Below are 26185 nucleotides of genomic sequence, written 5' to 3'. Positions count from 1 at the left end.
GTGTGTGTGTGTAATGTGTTGTTTGTTCAAGCAAGAAGAAGACAATGCAGTCATGTTAGGAAGCAATCTTGTTCTGTTCTTCACATTCAACTAACTAAGCACATGAACAAATAAAAAAGATTAATTCCACATGACCCATCTCTCAACACAAACAATGGCACCAAACCCCCCAAATAATTTACTCCCACATTACTTCCTTCGTCATTTCAAATCACTCTTTTTCTTTCAAAAAAAAAAGAAAAGAAAAGGCAACCCTGTGAAGTTATTTATAGATCAACAGTTGCAAAATTGAGAAAACTAAAACAAAAAAGAAAAGGAGAATCAGATAGAGTGTGAATTAGAAGAAGAGGGAGAAGAAGAAAATGATGATGATGATGAAGAAGAAGAAGAAGAAGCTCTTGTCTTGAGATAAATTTGAAGAAAACTCTGAAGACACTTAACTCTCTCCTTGATGGCTTGCACATCAAACTTGATCGTTTCCAAGCTCCCTTTGAGAGAACGAACCACCACCAACATGTTATCCAACTGAGCCAACTCATTCACCAAAGAATGTGCGTCTTCTTCGTCTTCCTCCTCCTCTTCTCCTTCCTCACCTTCTTCCTCTTCTTGTGGTTGCTCGGCCAATGCAGGGGCGTAATTGAGCTGCAATTGAAACGCGTTCATGTCCTCCATCGCTTTGGAGGCGAGATCCGTGATGTCCGAGAACGATTTCTGGAGGTGCTTCTTCACGAATTGGGGATCCACCACCAACGATTTCCATCGCTTGCACACGCACCTCAGTTGCAAGGGGTTGCTAACCCTAACCCTAGCCAAGATCTCGATCATCAGATCCTCCGGCAGGACGGCCGTAACCGTCACCGCTGCCGCCGCTTCCACCATCATGCGCCGTCGCTTCCTCGTCATGATCGCCATCGAGGTTTGGATTCTTTCTTGGTTTTTTCTGAATCCCGTTCTTCAGCTTCAATCTTACATGCTTCGGTTTTGTCTGGATTCGGGTCGGAAGTTGTGTTACACGTTTTAGGGCTCCGATTTTGATGCTTTCGGAATTCAAATCGTCTCCTTCAGTTACCAAAATTGCTGATAGTTACTAAAACCATTTAATTCCTTCCATTAAGTTGATTTTCGAGATTTGAAAAATTCATTTCATTCTTTCATTCATTATTATTAATTATTGATATTATATTTGTATAGTACAATTGCATTAATATATCACTGTGTATATGTATTTTTTTTGCATTATATGCATTAATTAAAATGGAATTGTCCTCTCTAACTGTGGCGACAATTATCTTCAAGTACTTACATATATGTGAAAAAGTTTAGTATCAAGTTTTATTACACATATTCATTCTACAAATAAATAAAAATAGAAATAATTTATGTAATTTCGAATTGTTTTTTAAAATATACTTTTTGGTCTTATATTTTATTTATTCATTTATTTTAGTATTTTTCTTAGAAAAATTAGAATTTTTTTTTATCGTTAAATTTTTTATAATTTGTTTTTTACCTTCAATGTTTTATGATTAATTAGTTTGCATCTCAATAAATATCTTCTTTTGACAATTTATTATCTATTTTCGTTTTTCTATTTTTTTGTCATTTAAATCCTTTCATTTTAGAAAATTAATAATTTTAGTTAAATCTTAATTTTGCATAAGTTTATTTCTTTCGTTCTAGTTCAATTTTATCTTGGACCTAACATTCACTTAAAACATCCCCAGATTAGTTTAATTAATTAAGATATAAAAGATCAAATAAAGAAACATGTTCGAAATTGAGGGTTGGACCCCGAAGTTGTATATATATTTTTTAATTTAGAAAACAAAAATGTGTTCTAAATTATCATTTAATCAAATTTGTTTATTTAAAACTATTTCTTAATTATACTATTTCATATTTTTTTATAACAATTTAATTAATTTATGATGCTTTGTCATACAAATCTATGAAATAAAGACAATGGATTGTATATAGGAGAAATGTAATACCCTGTAACGTGAATTGTATAACTATTAGCCCAATTTAATTGGCATATTAATGTTTTCGATCCGTAAAATTAATATATTTTCTTTATGGTTATGAAAGTTTCTGAGGTGGCAGCATCTAAAAGTTTCAATCAGCAGCAACAAGTTGCACGTGAATACATTTTTAGTTGAAAATTATATGGTAATATTTTCCCATTCTAGAAACCTTTCCTATGAATTGTATTTTCTACGTTAATTGTTGCGTAATCCCCTTGACTTATGCTTTTTCTCATACACCAAATAATCCAAACCTTATTTTTCAAATGTCTATCTTCATAATTCAAATCTAACATTTATCCAGAAAGTTGCTGTTTGAAATTACTCTTTCAGTTTCGCGTTACTGTGGAATTAGATAATGCCTATTCGGACCCATTCAATAAAGATAAAATTATAACGTGATTTGGAAATGTATACCTTCCTCCTTCAAATTCTGCAAATAAAATAATATGTTTTTTATTTTCTTTTCCTTTTTATCATTTTAAGCCACTTTACCAAAATCATTTCGTAATACATATTTTCTATAGCTTGTTTGGTTAAAATTTGAAACCCTAACTTTCACTTCAGTGGACAAGAAACGCCAGCTGCTAGAAATTATCTCTATTGGTGTTTATGATCCATTAACTTAATTAATTGAAGTTAATTTTAATATAATTTATAAGTTGAAGTGTTTACCAAATATACCTTAAGTACAGTCAGATAAAATAAGTTGAAAGCTTATAAACTAGTTAGAACTTAAATATAAGTTAGAAATGGAATAATTACAACTTATATAATTGAATTGAAAACTGTTTGATAAAATTAGTTAATAAACTAATCAATAAAAATTGAAGGGTTTTCTAAAATAGATTATATTCACATAAATTATTCAGAATACAATAAAAAAAACTAATAGCTTAGAAGAAAACTTATTTTGATACGTTGAAATGGATAATACAAGTAAATATGAATCTATTAAAATAAGTTTATGTACGTGTAAGTTCAAATTCACTGACTATATGTCCATCGTTAGGTTGGTTGGAATGAAAACTCCAACCAACTTTAAGAGAAAAAAATGATTAATTTGAACATAAACCAACATAAAAATAAAAGAAATAAAAAAAATAATATAATGCTTATCCTTAAGTATCCTAATAAGGATTTTCGCCAACTTATAATTATTAAAAGAGCTTTCAATTTTGATTTAGAATATACATAAGGATGAGAATGATTGAGAGTTGATGTTGATTTAATTATTTCATCTTTATCTGTTAGTTAGACTCTTTTATGTTTTTTTATCGTTCGGTATCTTGTTTGATAACCGTTTGATTTATTCTGGTCATTTGTAATCGAATGTTCTCTTGTGTTCTGTCATGAACGCTCGGTCTTGTACGCTCGTTTCTTTGTTTTGTTTTTGATCGAACGCTCTTATGCGATTGAGCGGTCAGTATCGATTGTTTTGTGTTTTTTTTTGCTGATGCCTGTGTTGGCTATATATTGTAGCCAACATTTGTTTTTTAAAGGAATATAGAATCACGAAATATTCAAATCATTCTCTCTTTGGGTTTTCTCTTCTCTCTTTTCTGGATTTTTCTATTTCTCTGCTTCACACTCGAATCCAACAATTGGCGCCCACTGTGGGGCAGTGAATCAAGAAACTCAAAGAAGTGATGGCAACCAAGTTCGACATTGAGAAGTTTAATGGTTCTAATGATTTCGGGTTGTGGAAGATCAAGATGGAGGCTATCTTGATACAACAGGGATGCGATGAAGCGTTGAAGGGTGAGTTGAACATGGGTGCTGGAATGTCGCAAGAAAAGAAGAAAAGAATGGTTGATAAAGCAAGAAGTGCAATCATACTGTGTCTCGGTGATAAGGCACTAAGAGAGGTTGCGAAGGAGAAGACTGCAGCTGAAATCTGGGCGAAGTTGGAATCTCTGTACATGACGAGATTGCTGGCTCATAGGTTGTGTTTGAAGCAACAACTCTATTCGTTCAAGATGATAGATTCAAGAACCATAGAGGAGCAGCTTGCAGAATTCAGTAAGATCGTTGACGATCTGGAGAATATTGACGTGCGATTGGAAGATGAAGATAAAGCAGTTATTCTTTTGAATGCTCTTCCAAGAACCTTCGAGCATTTCAGGGATGCCTTGCTCTACGGTAAAGATCAGGTAATCACGCTATAGGAGGTTGTGACATCAATTCGAACCAAGGAGTTTCAAAAGCTCCAACATTCGAAGGCAACCGAGGAGGTGGCATCTGGGCTGTTTTCGGTGAAAGGGAAATGGAAGAAGTAGACTGGAAATGGGAAGAAGACGAAGCCGGAGGGTGTGAAACAGGTGAGATGTTTCAAGTGTTAGAAGATTGGACATATCAAGAAGTATTGTCCAGAGAAGGGCAAAACCGTTCGGCCACAGGAAACTGCTGATGTGGCAGAGGCTTCTGAAGGATATGAATCTGCTGGTGTTCTGGTGGCTTCGTCTGAAGATTCTCAAAGGAGCTGGGTCATGGATCAGAAGGAGCATGGAAACGTGCTGTTGGGAAATAATAAGGCTTGGCGAGTGCAAGGAGTGGGGTCAGTAAGGCTGAAGATGTTTGATAACCGGGAGATGGTACTGCAGGATGTGAGGTATGTGCCTGAATTGAAGAGAAATTTAATTTCAATAAGTTCCTTTAATCTTGGAGGTTACACCACGAAAGTCGAGGATGGAGTGATGATGGTGTATTATGGAGATTCTGTGGTTGTCAAAGGCAGAAGGAAGAATGACTTGTACATTCTAGAGGGATCCACAGTCATTGGTCATGTCTCGGTAGCAAGTGGGAAGACTGAGAACACCGCTCGACTTTGGCACTTGAGGATGGGTCATATTAGTGAGAAGGGTATTGAAGAATTGGAAAAGCAAGGCTTACTTCTGGGCGATAAACTGCAGAAGCTGGATTTCTGTAACCATTGTGTTTGGGGAAATCACACAGGATACCGTTCGGTCAAGGGAAGCACTTAACCGAACGACCTTTTGAGTACGCCCATGCTGACTTGTGAGGGCCTGCAAGAACTTAAACTCATGGTGGAGGAGCGTATTTTTTGAGCATAATTGATGATTTTTCAAGAAGAGTGTGGATTTACATTCTGAAGAATAAATATGAAACGTTTCAAAAATTCAAGGAGTGGCACACTCAAACCGAGAACCAATTGGGGTATAGGCTGAAATGTCTGAGAACTGATAATGGTCTTGAGTTTGTTTCAGATGAATTTAATGAGTTCTGCAAGGTTAAAGGGATCAGGAGACACAAGACTGTGGTGGGAACTCCTCAACAAAATGGTTTGGCTGAAAGGATGAACAGAATAATTCTGGAGAGGGTTCGGTGCATGCTGCTTGGATTAAGGTTGTCAAAGGCTTTCTGGGGAGAGGCTGCCAATACAGTCGTATACCTAATTAACAGGAGTCCGTCTTCGGCTCTCAACTACCAAACTCCAATGGAAGTTTGGAATGGACGACCGGCTGACTACTCGCACTTGAGGGTGTTCGGTTCTTTGGCGTTCGCTCATATCAAAGGGGATAAACTAGATGCTCGAGCGGTGACAAGTGTATTCCTTGGATATGCTGAAGGAGTTAAGGGATACAGGTTGTGGAGGTTAGATTCTAAACCGTCTAAGCTGATCATTAGTAAGGATGTCGTTTTCGACGAAACGAGAATGGCAATGCATGCTGAAAATCCTGGATGCGAGAAGAAAACGCTCGTTGAGGTGGAGCATACTACTGATGGGGATGTTCGGTCGTTGACTGAGGAAGACCGAACGGGTGAAGGGCAAGACGAAAATGTTCGGTCATTAGGGGAGAATCGAACGGGTGAAATGCGAACAGATCTTGGTGATGAAACAGATGGTATATCTGGTGATGTGAGTCACTCAAGAGGAGGTGGTGATGAATTGAGGAATTATCAGCTTGCCTGTGATAGGGAAAGAAGAATCTCTAAGCCAACCAAATGGTTTGGAGAGGCAGATTTAATTTGCTATGCCTTGAATGATGCTGAAGATCTTGAAAGCTCAGGTGAACCGAGAAGTTACAAGAAGACTCTTCACAGCAACGATCGACATCTTTGGCAGGGTGCTATGGAGGAAGAGCTGGAGGCGTTGAGAAAGAATAACACTTGGAGATTGGTGGATCTGCCAAAGGGCAAGAAGGTTGTAGGTTCAAAATGGATCTTCAAGAAAAAGGAAGCTATACCAGGAGGAGAGAAAGCTAGGTACAAAGTAGGCTTGTTGCCAAAGGCTTTACTCAGATTGAGGGTATAAATTATCATGAGATTTTTGCTCCTGTCGTGAAGCACTGTTCGGTCAAAGTTTTAATGACGATAGTTACTCACCGCAATTTGCATCTAGAGCAGTTGGATGTGAGGACTGCGTTTCTGCATGGAGACTTGGAGGAAACAATTTATATGAAGCAACCAGAGGGATTTGCTGTGGATGATAGAGTGTGTCTGTTACAGAAGTCTCTTTATGGCTTAAAGCAAAGTCCAAGACAATGGTATATAAAATTTGATGATTTTTTGATGAAGCTGAACTTCAAGCGGTGCAATTATGATGACTGCGCGTATACTCTGCATCGTGACAGTGAGCTTCTGTATCTTCTTCTATACGTGAATGATATTCTGATTGTCAGCAATGACAGAAGCATGATTCATGAGATGAAAGCAAAGTTGAGTGGTGCTTTCGAAATGAAGGAGCTCGGAGAAGAAAGGAGGATTTTGGGCATTGACATTAAGAGAGATAATCTGAAGGGAAATTTGTTTTTATCCCAAAAGAGTTATTTGCAGAAAGTGATTTCAAGGTATCAGATGGCTGAATCCAAACCAGCTGACACACCGATCGGTCAACACTTGAAACTCACCAAAGAGTAATGCCCGAAGACCGAGGCTGAAAGGAGGAAAATGGAATATGTTCCATTTTCAAGTGGGATTGGGAGCATCATGTATGGCATGGTCGGCACTAGACCTGACCTAGCACATGGAGTAAGTGTTCTCAGTCGGTTTATGATTGATCTTGGACAAAGTCACTGGGAAGCGTTGAAGTGGATGCTTAGATACATACGGGGGTCTCTTGATACTAGATTACTCTTCCAGAATAATTTTCAAGGTGGAGGTTATATTGAAGGATTTGTTGATTTAGATTTTGCCGGGTGTTTAGACACAAGGAAATCCCGTTCGGGATATGTGTTTTTACACTGTTCGGTATTGTTGTAAGCTGGAAGTCTACATTACAATCAATTGTTGCCCTGTCAACCACTGAAGCTGAATACTGTGCGCTCGCTGAAGGGGTAAAGGAGGCACTATGGTTAAAAGACTTGATTCGGGAATTGGGTATTGATCAAACGACCATCCAGGTTCATTGTGACAGTCAAAGCGCCATACATTTGGCGAACCATCAGATCTACCATTCTAGAACAAAGCATATTGACGTCAAGTTGCATTTTGTCAGGAACATTGTGGAATCTGGTGATGTCCGAATCTGCAAAATTGCATCTGAAGACAACCCTACAGATATGCTGACTAAGCCGCTCGCTAAAGAGAAGTTTCTGAAGTTGTTGTCTATGATTGGTTTTTTACCGCTCGGTCTGTAATTTGTGTACCGTTCGGTAATTTAATTTTTCTTGTAATAGCTGAGTCTATGTGGAGATTTGCTAGTTAGACTCTTCTATGTTTTTTGATCGTTCGGTATCTTGTTTGATAACCGTTCAGTTTATTCTGGTCATTTGTGACCGAACGTTTTCTTGTGTTCTGTCATGAACACTTGGTCTTGTACACTCGTTTTTTTGTTCTGTTTTTGATCGAACGCTCTTATGCGGTCGATGTCGGTTGTTCTGTGTTTTTTTTCTGTTGATGCCTGTGTTGGCTATATATTGTAGCCAGCATTTGTTTTTTAAAGAAATATAGAATCATGAAATATTCATATCAGTTTCTCTCTAGGTTTTCTCTTTTCTCTTTTCTGAATTTTTTTTGTTTTTCTGCTTCACAGTGTATTCCAACATTATCTTTAAAATAAACATTCAATCTTTATGTTTAATAGGTATGAAATTTTTGTCTTGTCATTTTTATTCTTATCATACCTATGGTTATATTTGTCACTTAATATTTTAAATATTAATTAAATGATTTTTAAAAAATAAAAATTGCGTGATATCATCAAGTATCTATTATGTATTATAACATTACGGAAGTTATCTTTTAATCATAGTTTTTTTTTTCAAAAAATAAATACTTGGAAAGTTATTTTTTGCTTAGGTTTATTTTATTGACAATGTCTCAATTGTTAGCTTTTTTTAATCATTTTATATTTTTAATTTGTTTCTTGTTTCTTTATGTCACATCTGTTTAGAGACCTAAATCTATCTTTTTTACGCATTATTTATATTTAAAATATTAATATTTTTTATAATTACTTGATCGTTTAACATAATTTTTAATTAATTAATTATTTAATATATTTTACTTTTATTTCATAAAATAATAATATTTAAATAAATTAATAATCTTTCTTAAAAAATTGTAAAAAAATTATATTTATATTTTTTTATATTATATCATAATATAAATTGTTTAATAGTTTTTACACATTTAGTATATAAAAATTAAACAAATACTATTTAATAAAAAAACTAACATTAATCATATGTGAAAAGAAATTGGTATAATATTATAAATAATTATATTTATAATATTTGTAAACAAAAAACATTGTAGTTCATAGTTTATTTCAAATGTTTAAATTATATATTTGTAACAAAAAAAATCATATGTTTTAATATTATAAATTTTGTTTTATATTTTTGAATTAAATTTTTACCATTTTTTCAACTTGAAAATGTAAAACCTAGTATACTTTAGTAAGATTAAAAGTTAAAAAATAACAAATTAAAATGTATCTATAATGTATTTATATTGTCATTTAAATTTAAAAATATATATTAGATATTTAAACGATTTTAGCAACATACTAGACAAATATAACAAAAAACATTACATAAATTTAACAATATACACATTAGACAACTCTGTGTATTTTCTGATTAGACGAGTATTGAAATGTATATTAGACATATTTTTCCATGTATTAATTAGACAAATCTAATAATACAAATTAGATAAATGTGTCCAAATATTGATTAGACAAATCTAACAACACATAATAGATGAATTAGTCAATACACTAATTAAACAAGTATACAAATATATATTAAATCAATTTATTTATACAATGATTTTTATTTTTAACTAATCTACTCTACATATTTTTACAAAGTTTACTATTTATATTTTTAGAAACATATTTACCTTTCAAGTCTATAAATTAATTTTCAAATTGATTCAACTCACAACTTAATTATATATTTAAAGATATTTATTATTTATTTTCTCAACCTCTAAATATCTTTTAATAAACACAAAAAACAAAATACCAACTCGTACATAAATACAAATTTAAAATTAGTATAATATTAAAAGAATACAGTTTTTTAGTATTAAATATTAAAACATTACAATAATATAAATATCAAATAATAATTGAATAAAAATTAATAATAAAAGATCAATTGTGTATATAATAATAAGTTACCAGATTAATAAAAAAAAATAATAATACAAACAAATCTGTTAGAATACCTAAAAAATTAAACCTATTTTAACAATTTAAATATAATAAACAAAAACATCTATTAAAAAGGTTAGGGAAACATAGATCAGTAAATATGTACCTATCATCTTACAGAGAAGTTACATATCAACGTATTCATTGTCATATTGGTATGCAAATAATAGTAGCTAATTCAAAATAAATTAAATGCATAAATAGGAGGTGACATCAATTCATTCATTTTTTGTTTTCTTGACCTAAAATAGGGTAAGCAAAGCGATTTGGCAATCTTGTATTACGTGGTTGATGATGGATTTTTTCAGAAAGACAAATATAAGAACAAAAGCAAAAGTCTGGTCAGCGTCCTCATCCATCTCTAACACTAATGGCGGCTCAAACACACGATATCAACTCTTCTTCAAATTTAATTATTCTTTCTTCCATTCCTCTTTGTTAAAATGTTAAATTCATCATAGAAGTTTTAATTAAGAATGAAAAAATATTTGTAGCAGATAGAATTTATCACAAACAATTAGTAGTATCAAATACTTATTATTTGTAGATAATAAATATTTTAATATTTATTTATAAATAGAAATATTTGTTATTAACAACAAAATTAAAATTAAAATTTAATTTATATTTTATCAAAGTTAAATTTTATTAAAATTAAAATTAATTTATAATTTATTAAGTTATTTTTAATTAAAATTAAAATTTTAATTTATATTATATTTTTATATTTGATTTAAATTTTATTTTAAAAATTATAAAATATTATTTTTTCGATATTTAAAAATATCCGTTGATTTTAAAATATCCATATATAAATTTTAAACGAATATTTGTTGTAATTTGTTAAACAGCTAAATCAAAAAATTTGTTTCAATTTGTTGGATTTTAAGTAATTGATATTATTTACCTATTTGATAAGAAATTAAAATCTATAAGCAGATAAAAATTACAAATTAAATTAAGAATTTTTTCGATGATTTATAACTTTTTATTTTTTCACATTTTCAATAAACATTCTATTTTTTTAGTTTAAAATCACATACTTATAATTAATTGAATATGTAATTTTTTGGTCGTTAAAATTTTCATTACATATTTAGTCTTCTAGTTTTTGTATCTAAAAAATTCTATTCATTGTTAATAAATTTTGAAATTGTTAACAGAAAATATTGACGTATTGTGATATATGATTAATTAGTAAGTCGTTAATAAAGGAATAAATATTTTGTTAATAGAATAATTAATTAATTAATTATCTGTATTTAATTCTTTTATCAATCAATTTTCAATTTATTATTTATTTTTTTGCTTTCTTCTCTTCTTTCAAGAATAAACCACGGATTATAATATTATAATACCAATCATTCTAGTCTTATTTTCTCTCTAGTTCTACTACCTTTTGTTGTTTCCGGAATGTTGCTTCTGCTTTGTACATTTTGAGGAAGATTTTGTTACTTTCTTCTATGGCTAACAACAATGAAGCTAATACCTTCACATATTTTGGCCAACATTTAAAAAATATATATAATTTCAAATTTTTTATTATTCTCTTTAAATATGTTTATAAAAGATTAATCCAAACATTACCCATAATTACCCTTGATTTAATCATATAAGTCAACGAATTTTGACTGGACGTAAAGGTAATGTTGAAAACAGTTGAGTCAAAATGAATCAACCATATAAATGTGGGATGGCTCACTAGGTTGTGCCTATATTTATTTTCAAATATTTTTAAATATAAATGATAAGAAAATTAAATACAAGTAAGTGTATCGAATCTGCATATACTACTTTTAAATTTAATTGAGTCAACTTAGTAAAATTTAGTCCTCTCAAATTTAATAAAAAACATTCATAAAAAGACATTTAACATGTTAATGCTGATTATACAGGCTTTTCCACTAGCCAGGTTTTACTCAACAAAATCATTAAGCTTAGTAACTTTAAATCTCTTCTTTACTTAAAGTATCATGTGTTTTTAAATTATTTTACAGCAAAATTTCTGTTTTTTTTTCTACTCTGTTTAAATTATAACTAAAATGGATGAAAAAAATTTGCAATAAATATGCTAAATAAAGATGCAATGCGCTTAATTTAATATAAACGAATGAAGAGTATAATTAAAGTAATAATTTACTGGAGTATTTATAAATGTATTTTACCCACAATAAAAATTGCTTAAAATAATGTAAAATATAACACAATAGTTATTAACGATGAATTATGTTAACAACACACTCTTAATTATTTCTCAATGTAAATTTTACAGTTACATAAAACATGGGAATTTCAATCCATATAAAAGGTAACTTTATAACAAGAACCGCCACAGTTAATTTTGGTGCAATTTATATAAATTTATTCAAAATCTGACATAATATGCAATGAGGTACATAATTTTTTTTATTTTACTTTTAATCATGTTTTAAAGTTATAGGATAAAATTTATAAATATGATCACTAATTCTAAAAAAGGAAAAAAAAAGTTAAAAAGTAAATTATAAGTAAAATTGTATTCGATACACACGGAACGATTGTAAACGTCATACCAGTTAAAACAGCAATAAAAAAGTTGAAGCAAAAATAAAAAGTTCACAATAATATGGAATTTAATTTTTTTGTATGAAATCCTATAAGTGGTATACTTTTTCATTCTTTATTCATTCTAAATAAAATAAAAATGACTACATTCATAAAACAAAAAAGTAGGACTAAAATTGTTTACATCAAATTTTTAACAAATGAAAAAAAAATTAATGAAACATTACTATCTAAATAAATATTCATTAAAATCATCATTATTAATCATATTTAATGTTCAAGTGCATGCATATTAACTTTAAAACTGCTAAAAGTTAGCATTAAACATAAAAGATAAATGTTATAAAAGAAAGTGATTTAAACTCTTCATATTAATATTTAAAAGATATAGATTGGTATTATAAAGGATTTGAAAAAGATGATAAAAGGGATTATAAATTCAACTCTTTTATTAACAACCAATAGTAAAACATAAAAAATAAACTATTATAAGACCAGAGTTTGTGGTAAGAATATTCTATAAGACGTTAAAGCCAAATACAAGACTTAAATTATGTAATTAGGATGGTATTTTATGTAAGTAATGAGACATGTAACACGAGTTGATTACTTTTGCGTGAGTGTATACACTTTACAGATATATTATGTGAAGAATGATTAAAGGGATAAAGAAGACAAGGAGTGCCAAACAGAGGGTTAAGTTTCCTAATCCCATTTCATTAATTAGCCCTTTCAGCTTTCTTCATCTAGAAAGTCAGCCACTCGTCATCTCATAATTCATCGTTCAAATATTCATCTTATTCCCCAAGCCACCGTTCTTGGACTCAACATTCAAATATTCTCTTTTTCTGTTTTTCCCTCAGAACCCTCTACACTCACTTAGCTATATATTAAAACTCCTTCAATTGCTTCATATTAAAAAACAACCTCTCAGAGAATACTAAGTTATTATGGGCACTCTTGTAGGGCATGTAGCTCCTGGTTTAGGCTTCATTCTCATTGGTCTCTGGCACTTCTTCAGCCACATCAAGCTCCATGCTCTCAACCCCACTTCCTACACTGCCCCAACATGGTTCCCCACCTCCAAATTCAAATACTTGGAGCTTCTCCTCATCATGGCAGCCTCCCTAGCCTCCATCTCCATGGAACTCTTCATAGGCCCAGATCGCCACCAACCCTTCGACCCTGATGGAACCATCCCCTCCAACCACCTCCACAACTTCGAACACTCCTCCATCTCCCTCACCTTCCTCCTCTACGCCGCCTTCGCCCTCCTCCTCGACCGCATCCCCACCCCTTCCAAACACGCCCTAACCCAACTCCTCGGTTCCATCGCCTTCGCTCAGCAGCTCCTCCTCTTCCACCTCCACTCCGCTGACCACAGTGGACCCGAAGGACAGTACCACTTCTTGCTACAACTCATAATCTTCGTCTCTTTCTCAACAGCTCTCATGGGAATCCCCATGCCCAAAAGCTTCGTAGTCAGCTTTGTTCGTTCCCTCAGCATATTCTTTCAGGGCTTGTGGCTCGTCGTCATGGGCTTCATGCTGTGGACTCCAGGGCTCATCCCCAAAGGTTGCTTCATCAACGATGAAGAGGGGCATCAGGTGGTCAGATGCAACGACCATCAATCTCTCCACCGCGCCGTGGCCCTCGTCAACATTCTCTTCAGTTGGTTCGTCGTCGGAGTCACCGCTTTCGGCCTGGCGTTCTACTTGGGCCTGGTTAAGTTCTACGGCGAAAAGGTGCGATACTTTGCATTGGGGAACGAGGAAGAAGACACAGACAAGGAAAGTGACGATGTTGAGTCGCAAAAGAGAAGCGTAGTTGGCAAACCAATGAGCTTTATTCCAGTTGGCAAAAACTTTTCGCCTCTCGACATAGAAAGGTAGAGAAGAGAAACATTAAAGATATTCATAATTTGTGATTAGTGGTTGATTAATAGTTGATTAACTGTGTGGGTGTACAGTGAGATTGGAGTGTTAGCGTTTGGTGGGGTCCTCTTGGATTAACTAATTGAGGCAGCAATAATGTTGTTGGTTCATGGAAACTTGTTCGTGTGGGTTTATAGTTATGGTAACTGAGGACGAGGATTTGTTTCAATTGTGTGTACTTTGACCATATCATAGTCATATCACACTCAAAAACATTATTAATCAACTGTCACTATTTTTGTGCTTCTACGGTTGTGGAAACGAGTGCAAGAAATTTCCCACATACGTCAAATTTGGGTTATAATCATCACCTTCATTCCTATTACCATTGTCTTTTTCAAGTCCTTTGCAAACGAGGAAACCGGGGGCGATGATATTACCATTGTTAATTAATTAATTTATTTATTTACACGAAATTAAATTATTCCCGAGCACGTAACTTAAAAAAATAAAAAAAATAAACAGCTGCAGTCGTGGAATTTAAGCTGTTTCAAACATTATCCATTTATCTTCAAACTTAAATATTTTAATATTTTGAAAGATTAGTTTCTTGATGTGAATTAAAGGTTCAGGTTCACCAAAGAAATGTGTGGTGAGAGGTGTCTCGCATAATGATTGTAACGTGTAAAGGTGCGTGTACGCTGCCGTCTCCTGAGTTGCTTAATAAATGTGAGTATAATTTTGACTATTATTTTATATTAAAATTAATTAATTTAAAGTACAAACAAGCTAAACTTACAAAGAGTTGAGTAATTAGTTAGTAAGCACGTCTAACCATGTTGTTATTATGGTGTATAGTTGGTGTATGTTCAATTCATCATGTGTCCCTTCCAATGAAAGTCTGTCAAAAGTTGTTCTTTGTTTATGTCTCTTGCACCGATGATCACTCCCGAGATGTACACGGATAACAGACCTGCTTGAAATTATATAACCATCGATAAATGTAATATTAGACATTTAAAAAATACACTACTTTAAATGATTATATATATATATATATATATATGGTATTCTGTAATCTAAAACAGAAGTATATGATAGTTCATAGAATTTTGTGTATATATAGATATGAGATGTCATTTTCCGATAGTTACCTGTAGTTAGATTTCTCTAGCCATCAAACCAACGTTCCTTTCTTGCTAAATGGTGAAAACGTGATAAAATTTGGTTGTAACATCGATGGGAGTGAATAAAAAGAGAAGGCAAAACGAAAATAACGTTTTCGCGGGCAATGGATGCGAAAATGGAGAAGAAACATGAACAAAGAGAGGGGCATTCTATCGTTTCGAATGAAGCTCACGTCATTTTGAAGTTTCCACAATTATTTTATGAAAGTAATTTTGTCGAACAATTTTTTTATAGACTTTACTTATATCCAAAAAATATTAGATTTAAAATGAATAGAGTACTCATAGACTATTTAAGACAGTTTTTTTTTTTGAATCATCAAACTTATGAGAATATAAAGTCAGATGCTAGTGACTAAATGTATGTTTTGTTTACGATTTTCTAAGAGTGATTTTTTAGTTTCTTAATGTAATTGTAAGAGAATAATAATTTTTTAAGGTAAGCTCAGAAAGGAATGTATTAGATCGTATTCTTACGGGAAAAGTCAAAATTTAAACATTAGTAAAGAAATTTGTTAAAAGAGCTTCCTAAAAATAGAGATATATCTAGAAAACATTTTCACAATTGTTGTACGTATAGTAAGAGCATAAAATCATTAGACAAATGCTTAAGGTGTAAGGTAAAGAAAATATCTTTTCTAGAGTGTCAGTAATGATTAGGCAAACATTTTTACTGTTTTTGTTTTCATCATTTATATTAAGAATATTTTTAGTGTGTGTGAGAATTATTTTTCAATCACATTCATCACTATGATCATGCTATTAGTTGGTTCGAAATATCTAACAAAAGTTTTTTCTATTGCAGATGAAAAAAATAGTACTATACGAACATTAGCTAACAAAAGCTTGTGAAGATCAGTAGGTGAGAAACCAAAAATTAGAGATTTTGAAGGATGAATGAGATCCATGTTTTGGCATGAAGTGAGCAGAAACATTCACCTTAAGCTTCACATGAAGTGAGGGGACATCCAGCGAATATGTTTTTGTACTGTTGCCAACAAGACGAAACTAAACACAGCATCCAAATTCACATTCTTAGCATTTAAACACTCATCCATATCCCAAGAAGCAAAACATCCAGCAATTATGTTTTCATGCACTTGCCAACAAATTCATTTCAGACAATTTACGTCAGTTTCATACACGTGTAACATGCTAACAAGTCAAGCTCTGCGCCCAAATTCACATTCTTCCTAAGTTCAATTTCAGCACAACAATGTAACACAAACAACTTCTGCCAAGTGTACAGGTATTCCCTTGTGTCTGCTATGCAAACATATTATTTCGAAGCTCGTATAAATTATAAGTAATTATTAAAGCACAACTAATAAAGAGTTGTTATGAACAATGTACAAAATCAGATCGCAAGATGATTCTCCAAAAAAAAGGTTTCGCTCCAAAGATCAAACATCTTTTTCTTTAAAATTAGCAAAATCTGAGAATTGAAACTCCTTTAGCTATCCAACAACACCACTACACCCAGGCATTCTCTCCATTCTCCTACTTTGCATGACTCTTCTAACTAATGATACATCCTCCCACCTTCCTGCATCTGCATATATGTTTGATAGGAGAACTTTACCACCGCCGTGAGATGGTGCCAACCCAGCCAAACCGTCTGCAGCCCTCTCTCCTATATGGACATTTCCATGAGTTCTACATGCCGCTAATAAAGTCCCCCATATCACAATGTCAGCCTTCATTGGCATGCTCCTTAACATTTCCTCAGCCTCTTCTAATAGACCAGCTCTGCCCAAAAGATCGACCATACAACCATAATGCTTGATATCTGGTTCCACATTATATACACTCTTCATGATTTTAAATATTCTTCGCCCAGGCTCCACCAGCCCGGCATGGCAACAAGCACTAAGAACTCCTATAAATGTAATTGCATTGGGTTTAATATTATACCTCTGCATACCAGAGAAAACCTCTAGGCACATGCTTGCATGTCCATGTGAAGCTAACCCACATATAATTGCGTTCCATGGACACACAGAAAAGGTTTTGTCTCGGTTCTGATTGAAAAATTGTAAGGCACTGTCGATGCTTCCACATTTAGAATACATATCAATTAGAGATGCACGTAAATTGTCATTCAATGGAATGGATTCATTAAACATGTATTCGTGGGCCCATCTTCCTGCCTGCAATGAGCCCATGGAGGCAATTGCAGAGAATACACCCACCATGGTAACTTCATTTGGTTTGATCCCACTTGCTACCATTTTATGAAAGAGTTCAAGAGCCATTCGAGACTGGTCTGTTTGTGCGTAGCCAGAAATCATGGAACTCCATGAAAACACATCTCTTTCAGGCATCTCCTCAAAGATTTTCCTTGCTGGGTCCATCATTCCATTTTTTATGAATCCAGAAACAAGTGCGTTCCACGATTCTAGGTGATCCTTTACACCCACTTCAAATTGCAAACAAGCAAGGTCCATCATCCCACAAGCTGCATAAAAATGGATGATGGTTGTCTGTATAAAATTGTAACAGTCAAAGCCTTTCTTGACAACTATTCCATGCAATTGCAAACCATCACCCATTGCATTCAGACGACCGCATGCTGAAACCAAATTCACAACCAAGATTTCATTAGGTGCAAGCCCAGTTCGTAGCATTGCACGATGCATCACCAAAGCTTCATGCAAACAGTTCATTAGGATATAACCATCAATCATTGTGCCCCAAGAAATCACATCCTTATCAGGAATTCTCTCAAACAATTCCCTGGCCATCTCAACAAGGCCTTCCTTTGCATACCCATTTAACATTACATTCCACGAGACCACATTCACTTCAGGCATCTTGTCAAACAATCTTCTTGCTTCCCCTACACCTGAACAAAGACAGTACGCACGCATCAAATTCGTTGAAACAAGAACCAACCCCTCAAGAAACAACTTAATAGCCAACGCATGAATCATTTGACAATTCAAAATTTCACCAACATGTGAGTAAGCATATATTACATTCGCCAGGGTCAAATCATTAGGGACCACCCCATCCGACCTCATGTCCTTGAAAACCACAAGAGCTTCCCGAAAGCAGACATTTTGAACAAGACCCATTATCATGGTAGTGTAGGAGACACAACCTTTGTCAGGCATTCTGTCAAACAGTTTGCGGGCATTGTCCAATTGACCAGCTTTGACATACCCACGAACCATAATGTTACAGGAGACAGGATCCAACGTGGGACAAAACTCAAACAGAATTTGGGCATCATTAATGGAACCGCGTTTTGCGTACATGTTGATCAAACTGTTTTGAATGAAAGTATTTGAGTGGAGTCCGAGTTTTAATGCCAGAGAATGGAATTGGCGGCCCTGAACGGAGGAGGAACAGCATTTGAGTGCGGAAACCAATGCAAGCTCGCACTCGTAGTGATTCTGGTGAAGCCTCGCATTGCAGAAAATGCGAATGAAGTATTGTGGGTCCTGCACCTGTGGAGGGGCTTTGGAGGAAGTGGAAATGGAAAACCATCCTGATCTTTGTTTCGGGTTTAGCGATGGAAGTTCAGTCGAAAGAGGAAAGGGTAGAGATCGAGGTAAGGTTTTGAGTCTGAGACTCGCAGAAATGAACACCAACATGAGGCGCGACCATTACACTCAAGATTCGATCATCTTTGTCTGCTGTTGAGAAATTCTAATTCCTTTTCAGGATTAAATATTTTCATTTCACGTTTAGGTTAAGGTTATTTTTCTTGTTCTCAAATTTGACTATTTAAATATATTAATTTAGAGAGAAAAACGCTTTTAGTTTCCATTTTCTTATTTCTTTGGTGCCTCAATAAGAGGTTAGATTAAAAAAACTAAAAATAAATATTTTTTAAATTAAAAAATTAAAAGATGAATTTAATTAAACTGAAAAGTGTAAAAAACTTTGAGCTATTTTAATCTCTATACTTATTATTTTTATTACTTTAGTCCTTATATTTTTAGTTTAATTAAATCTGTGTTAAATACATTTAATCTAATTTTTTTTCGTTAGATTAGTATAAACATTAGTATCATATGTGTAAATGTCACGTATCTCAGATTGTAATATTTTTCTTTTTTAGAATTTTTTGTTAAGTCATTATTTTTAAAGCAATCTTACTTACCATTTTCATAAAGTAATAAACATTCTTTCTCATTTTTCTTTTTATATAAATATTCTACTATCTTATACTCATAATAAGTTAATACAGTTTATAATGTATTTTAAAACCTTTTGATTTTAATTTTTTATGTTTTAGTATAATTTTTTACATGGCTAATATATAATAATTAAATCATTCGATTTTTTTATACTTTTATAATTTTCCATGTAAGTTTAAGTCAATATATTATTTTCAAATAAAATAAAAAGATAAGTGTCATTCGTTAAAGGAAAACATAAGAAACAAATAGTGTCATTTACTAAAAACAAATAGTGAATGTCTATTTAAAAACTATAAGAGATTTGAGTATATTTTATTGAAAACTTTAGAAGAGATTATTTTCTATTAAAGCGAATATGAATGCTATTTAGTATTATATTATATGGGTAAGGGTAATTTATCCATAAAAATATTATCCATTATAGAAGACAAGTGTTTTTCAAGGAAATATCTATTATTACAGGCAAAAATATTCCTTATACGGTTTTATCACACTATTTTACCAAACGTGTTATCTTTAGACCGAAATGTCATCTTGTCGACATTTAGATTATTCTAGACGTTGAAAATAACATTAACTATTTATATGAATAATGAATATACTTGTATTGACTCAATTTTAAAAATGATAAGAAATATATCAGACAAACTTTTCCATTTATTTAATGACTGATATATATAAATTAATAAAGCGCTAAAATCCTCTCTATCACTACTTCTAAAACACTTCCTTATCAGTAAAAAAAGTACCAGATTAAAAAAATTTAGACCCACGTACAGTTCACTCAATAGGAGAAAATGTATTTATAGGTTTTCAAATTAATAATCAGGGAAAAAGCGAGTTGGAAACTAAAAGCACACAGTTTCTTGCAGGGTAGAGGGTCCAAATACGGATTTAGCAGTTTCAAAGGTGTAATGAAACATAAAAGTCCACGTTTGGTACAATCACGATATTGACATCATGAACTAGTCCATCTATGGCCTGAGCATCCATTTCAATCCATAATGTATAGTTTCGAGGAGTAAGCAATTTTAGGACATCTACAATTAATGAAATGCGTCGATGATGAATAACATATTTATTGCAGTTAATCCTGTACGATCCTTCCAAACTTTATATAGACTACTAGATTGTGCAGATATAAGGAAGGATTGTTAAGACCAGATTGCTATTTTTTTCTCTTAAAAAAAAATGGTTCTAATCAGTAGTTTTTCCAGTTAATGAGAACCGGAGAAAGATATAAATGAGATGCCAGGTATGAAAACATCAGTCAATCAACGATGATCTCCTCCATTAAGAGTAGCACTGGGTTGGGTCCTGCTCAAATCATTAAAACCAGAAGTTCAGATTTACCAGTCAAAAAGTTATTCAAGTCCATCAAACAAAACTTCAAGCATGCAATTCAACTAGGTAACATTTGGCCCAACTGTTAACTCCTTAAATGAATAAATTCCTCCAATTGCCTTTTGTAGAAGCGCAGTTTCTTAGCATTATATTAAAGAAAAAAAGTGTTTTTACATTCTAGAGTTTCTTTAAAGTTTTAGTAAGTCCGTCTTTTTCAGGAGAAAAGAAACCAAGTTGGCCAAATGCTTAGGGGATAGCCAATGATTTCCGGAACAGATAAAAGTTTTAAGATGTCCACAACTTGGATTCAGTGGGGGATAACAACAGAAACTTAAACAGTAAAGTTTATGAGAGAAAAAAATAAAAATAAGACAATTTCAAAAAGTAATTTACCAACAAACTTCATAGTCAAATGCAGGACAAGATGATAATCAGTAACAAGCACATGTTGATAATTATTACACGTTTATACTAATTCGGAAAACAATGATTATAGAACATAGGAAACACAGTCTAGGCTTCATGCTTTTGTACCAAAGTTTCTAGTGTCACCAATAATTGTAATGTTAATAATTGGTGAAAAAATATAAAATTGTGAGAGAATCAAATCAAATTTCGAAAACCAGCTGTTTACGTTTGAGGTTACAACATTTCTAACTGGTGAAGGTAAGAACAAAGACAAAAACAGGCCCATAGGAGACCAGAGTAGCATATTATAGACGTCTCAAAGCCCCAACTTCTTCCATAGGTAAGGTAACATAACCCTCTACAAGGCACCCACCTATTGAACAAACAGTTAAGACCCATTTCCAAAGTGATCACAACCAATAGGCATATTAGTCAACTTACAGATAAAGTAATACACACTGTGCAACCAATTATTTATATCTAATATAGGCTAAGTCAGATTATATTGAACAGTTATTTAGCTATAACGTTATGTTGGGCATAATAAATAGTGAAATGTAGTTCGTAGATAGCTTTGTTGAGCAAAATCCAGGAGGACTAATAAAAGCCAGTGTACCACTACAAGCTTCTATTATTGCCGTCATAATTGCAATATTGTATGATGAATGGAAACTGACTGATATAAGATCCTAACCTTTTTGAAAAATAAAGAGGAGTGATAACAACACACTCTACACTCATTCTACTGTTGGCTAAAATTTAATGATGATCACAAATTTTGGAGAATTTTATTTCTTAACGAGTCTCTCCTAATTCTAAAGTGGGACCTACCAAATTTTTTATTTTGAACAAATTCCAGTCAGTAATAAAGGGAGTATTGTTATCATCCCTCATGTACAAACCAATGATATAACGACGACGACGACAAAATACACGGATATGATAGCACGCACATTTAACATTGATACAATGCGTATCTAACACGGCGATAAGATGACACTATATTTGCAAAATACCTATTAAAAAAATTTAAAAATATATAAAAATTCATAAAAGACAAAAAATATATAACAACAATTGTGAAAATCCAAACTAAAATCATAAATAAATTATAAATTATATAACATTGTCATCATAAATTTTTTCTATTATTTACATACAGAAAAAACACAATCAGTATTACTTTTTTAGAATAATTCGTAAATAAAGAGAACAATTTCCCTCTTTGTTTTACGTAGAGACCATGCTTTATGTTTCTATATTACACATATAAACGTTTCAAAAGCCTGGACACTTCATCAAAGGTTTGGATACTCTATAGATGTATCAATTAAATATCCTAGAGTATAGGTATCACATCTGTACTGGACACGAATACATGAAGCAAATTATAGTACCGGTGTTTCTGGGAGCTCGCAATTTATGTGATACTAAAGCGATTTGTGAGATACAATAAACAATTCAAACTCACAACACCCAGTGGCCATCACGACTCACATCGTCAAGCTTCTAAATCGTATCGTATTGTGTGATACTAACTCCCATCCATCTATGTACTATACCAAACAACATTACAGATTTTACACTATTCGAAAATGCGATTACCTCAAATTATAACACAATTACCAAAAGTAGATTGTCTTGTTAGTTGGACTACTAGTCCAAACTACGTTGTGTATACAACAATAACAAAATGATCTCTATGCGCATATGAAAAACCTCTTTCAAGGGATCCCTTGATATATCTCAGATTTCTAACCATAACTAAATAACACTACTTACAACAAACAAAATATAAAATCCCTTCATTCAGTTCCCAACTATTCTCCAACATCCTCCAGTAGTAAATTAATATTTGGGTCCATCAAAATGTCAATTGGCTTGCAATCCAGCATACCCGTTTATTCCAAACTTCCTTTGAGATATACAAGTGTTTGCCCTGCTAAGCTACCTTCATTTCAAAAAATGCTACAACCATCCTAGCTTTTGATAATGTCAACTTCAACATATACAACCAAGTAAATACATTGGTAGATGAACATTTTAGAAGCAGCTTTCTATTTCGCTGTGATTCATAATCTACTAAATCTCCCAAACAAAGCATCGAGTAAAAACCATAAGGGTAAGACAAGAAAGCTTACAATATGCGCAACAAATATGTTAAACATAATGTACTCCTGGACCACCATGACTATGCACTTCACAACCAAGGAAGAAACTGAATTTGAAGATTCACCACTTATATATGAAGCATGAACTAATTTGCAGTCTTGCCTCTTGAGCAGAAACTCAAATTAGACAATGAATAAAATCCTCAGCCAAACTGAATATTAGGGGCTGTCAGCATTTGGTTCCAGACAGAATCATTACTCTAATGAAGATCATAAAGAACATAGCTCATGCAAACACTATTAAGTCTAGCCACACTCACTGGTTATTATTCTATTAAGACATGACAAAGGGGCATCATCTGTCATCTCGAGGGTGGTCATAAATTAAATGGATATAATTTGAAAACATGCTCCAAGCCTTCTTCCATATCACATAGCATGTGGCATAGCAACAATAGTGACTCACCAGATATCCATAAGAGTATGACAAGTTGACAGTCTGCTTGTTCAGAATCTCTGCACACATTTTTATGGATTTCTACTGATTCTGGACTACATGATCATAAAGTATTTGTACCATGAAACCAAATCTTGATAAATGGAGATCATGTATTTCTTATAATAAGTTTTCCCGACAAAAAAACTGCTCTTGTTGAAAAAGACAAAGAACACCTCACACCAGGCCCTCACTTGAGGATCCAGAGTCACTGGACGTAGCACTAATCTAATTGAGAAACACACGAATTTGAGGACCAGATAGCAACATCCGGACAGGAGCCAAACAACAGGCCCTAAAGAGAGCCAAACAGCATCAAACAACACAGAAACAACCACAAAAACAGATTATTACAGCACAAAGAGAGAGCCCTTAAACAGAGAACAAAGTCCAAACTATAACAAAATAAAAAGAGGCACCAACAAACCAGGCAAGGAAAGCAGCAGTCTTCTAGCATCAAAATGGCAGCGCATCAACAAACAGCTGCATGTGAGTGTCAGACGGCTGAGCAAGCAACTGTGCTATGGGGTATGACCAGATAGAAAGACATGATACTAAAGAAAGTGAACTGTTCCGCAATGGCAGAGGCTGAGAAGGTGAACTGAACTAAAAAATCTATGGCACCAACACATGAATTGAAACAGAAATTAGGGACAAGGATTTCGAAGAAAACTTGATTGGGTGGTATATATATACTTATACATGTGTGAGTGTGTTTGTGTGTAGAGAGAGAGAGAGAGAGATTGTAGAAAGCTTTTATATCTCTTTCTCACAATTAGGGTAAGAATATTATAAGGTCTACGGATATTCAGCTTAATTGCGTACAACAAAAAAGAAAACAATTACAATGAAGACAATCAGATATTCCAGTCCATATCTCATACAATCTCAAACAATGTTAATCTCAATACTAAGTACTGCCAACAATTAATAAGAGTCACAGCCACTCTGGGAGAAAGTTAGATTCTGCAGTCTACACGCGCATGCTATCTCATCTAATCCTATACAGTGAATTCTAAGAGCCCCCAGATCTTTCACTTAAATCCTCCGTAAGGCAAACTGATATCCCCAAATCAGAATATCAAGCGCTAGAAGAATCAATTACTTCAACAAATAAATGGCTAAAAGACTTCAACCAGCCTTTTACTTCGGCAGCAAAAGGCATCCCATGTATGTCTGTACAACTTAAACGCAACTCAGAAATACGAACACACGGAAACTCACTCGGCGACACCGAATCCGAAACACAGAATCAACAAACTAACAGTATTCACCATTATAACCTACATGAATCAATATAATTTTCCAAGCCCGTAAAACGAAACAGATCTGCAACTCGATCTAAAGGTTACACAACAAAGCGGTTGCAAAGGCATAAGAAGAGAAAGGAAGAAACGAACCTCTTATGGCGTTTGCCCTTTTTGGGACCGGAGGCCTCGAGTTTGGCCACGGGGCAGCCGCAGGGCGCCCGGAAGAGCAAGAGGGCGCGTCCGTTAGGAGGAGCCATCTTGCGGAGTTCAGAGCGGAGACACTCGTAATCGGGGTTGGCCTCGGTGCCGCCCTTCCAGGGCAAGCGGTCAATTTCAGCAGAGGCATCAGGGGAGGGAGCGGAGCCGAAGCGGTGAATCTGCAAATCGAACTCCATGGCCTTCTTGAGGCCCTTGCATCCGGAGCGCTGACAGCGGCGGGATCGGGGGCCGCAGCAGAAGTCGGCGGCGGCAAGGGAGAGGGCGAAAAAGAGGAAGAAGGGGAGGAGGTAGGAGAGAGGGAGGGAGGGAAGGAGGAGGGAGAGGGAATGGAAGATGTATGAGAAATAGGAGGAGAGGAGGAAGGCCCCTGAGAAGAGGACGAGGAGCAGAATGAGAAGGTCCAAGGTTGCCGAGGGAGAGTGCTTGCAGTTGCACACATTGTTGTGATTATGGTTATTGCTATGGCTATGGCTATGACTGTGGCTATGGTTATGGTTATGGCTATGGCTATGGTTTTTGTTATTCACATTGCACTGAACCATCATCCCTCTGCTCATTCCCAATCCCACCTCCTCCGCTTCCTCTTGCACCATCTTCATCTTCGTCTTCATCTTCTTCTTCTTCTTTACCTCAACCCAACAACACTCTTCTTTTCTTTCCCTCTTTTTCTTACTACTCCAACCAACACCATATTATTATTAACTATAACTTTATTTCTCACCAATGTTTCAATCAAATATAAATTTCAACGTTTATAAATCAAATATCAAAAGCATATAAAAATACTTTTTCGATTAATAAATTACTAGTTCTGTCAAACTTCTTAATAATACAAACTTACAAAAGCATATAAAAATATTTTTCCATTAATTATCTGTCCATTATATTTGTAAACTATGAAAATTAAATTGACGGGTTGATCTGTTTGACCAATAATTTTTTATATGCAA

The 26185-nt window shown here is 33.7% G+C and overlaps 4 protein-coding genes across 7 annotated transcripts; 1 reads left to right on the top strand and 3 right to left on the bottom strand.

The window, feature by feature from the left end:
- Nucleotides 1-59: 59 nt before the first annotated feature.
- LOC108341651 (uncharacterized) lies at nt 60-3128 on the bottom strand. The gene has a single exon (XM_052879468.1). The coding sequence runs from the start codon at nt 910-912 to the stop codon at nt 322-324; it is 591 nt and encodes a 196-aa protein (XP_052735428.1). The 5' UTR covers nt 913-3128; the 3' UTR covers nt 60-321.
- Nucleotides 3129-13034: 9906 nt separating this feature from the next.
- On the top strand, nt 13035-14298 carry LOC108342373 (uncharacterized). Its single transcript, XM_017580142.2, has one exon. The coding sequence runs from the start codon at nt 13146-13148 to the stop codon at nt 14085-14087; it is 942 nt and encodes a 313-aa protein (XP_017435631.1). The 5' UTR covers nt 13035-13145; the 3' UTR covers nt 14088-14298.
- Nucleotides 14299-16427: 2129 nt separating this feature from the next.
- LOC108341166 (pentatricopeptide repeat-containing protein At5g19020, mitochondrial) lies at nt 16428-18939 on the bottom strand. Its single transcript, XM_017578820.2, has one exon. The coding sequence runs from the start codon at nt 18853-18855 to the stop codon at nt 16714-16716; it is 2142 nt and encodes a 713-aa protein (XP_017434309.1). The 5' UTR covers nt 18856-18939; the 3' UTR covers nt 16428-16713.
- A 1531-nt stretch (nt 18940-20470) lies between these two features.
- On the bottom strand, nt 20471-25960 carry LOC108341108 (uncharacterized protein At5g19025). Of its 4 annotated transcripts, none has more exons than XM_017578747.2 (2): nt 25167-25960; nt 20471-20724 (listed from the first exon to the last, which is right to left on the bottom strand). In XM_017578747.2, the coding sequence occupies exons 1-2, from the start codon at nt 25844-25846 to the stop codon at nt 20682-20684; spliced, it is 723 nt and encodes a 240-aa protein (XP_017434236.1). In that variant the 5' UTR covers nt 25847-25960; the 3' UTR covers nt 20471-20681. The 4 variants fall into 4 exon arrangements, with proteins under 4 accessions (XP_017434236.1, XP_052735425.1, XP_052735426.1 ...); XM_052879465.1 differs by lacking the exon at nt 20471-20724 and adding an exon at nt 20765-21532; XM_052879466.1 differs by lacking the exon at nt 20471-20724 and adding an exon at nt 22469-23098 and having other exon boundaries at nt 25167-25959.
- Nucleotides 25961-26185: the final 225 nt, after the last annotated feature.

Source organism: Vigna angularis, chromosome 6 (assembly GCF_016808095.1).
Source record: "Vigna angularis cultivar LongXiaoDou No.4 chromosome 6, ASM1680809v1, whole genome shotgun sequence".
NCBI classification, from domain to species: Eukaryota; Viridiplantae; Streptophyta; class Magnoliopsida; order Fabales; family Fabaceae; genus Vigna; species Vigna angularis.
This window is presented reverse-complemented; position numbering and strand designations above follow the sequence as displayed.

Bases quoted from the DNA above. Each gene is read 5' to 3' on its own strand.
- LOC108341651 (XM_052879468.1), bottom strand. From the start codon at position 912: ATGGCGATCATGACGAGGAAGCGACGGCGCATGATGGTGGAAGCGGCG.
- LOC108342373 (XM_017580142.2), top strand. From the start codon at position 13,146: ATGGGCACTCTTGTAGGGCATGTAGCTCCTGGTTTAGGCTTCATTCTC.
- LOC108341166 (XM_017578820.2), bottom strand. From the start codon at position 18,855: ATGTTGGTGTTCATTTCTGCGAGTCTCAGACTCAAAACCTTACCTCGA.
- LOC108341108 (XM_052879465.1), bottom strand. From the start codon at position 25,846: ATGAAGACGAAGATGAAGATGGTGCAAGAGGAAGCGGAGGAGGTGGGA. The intron at 21,533-25,166 runs GTTCGTTTCTTC...TTTGTTCAATAG, and splicing joins AAGGGCAAACGCCATAAGAG to GTGGGTGCCTTGTAGAGGGT.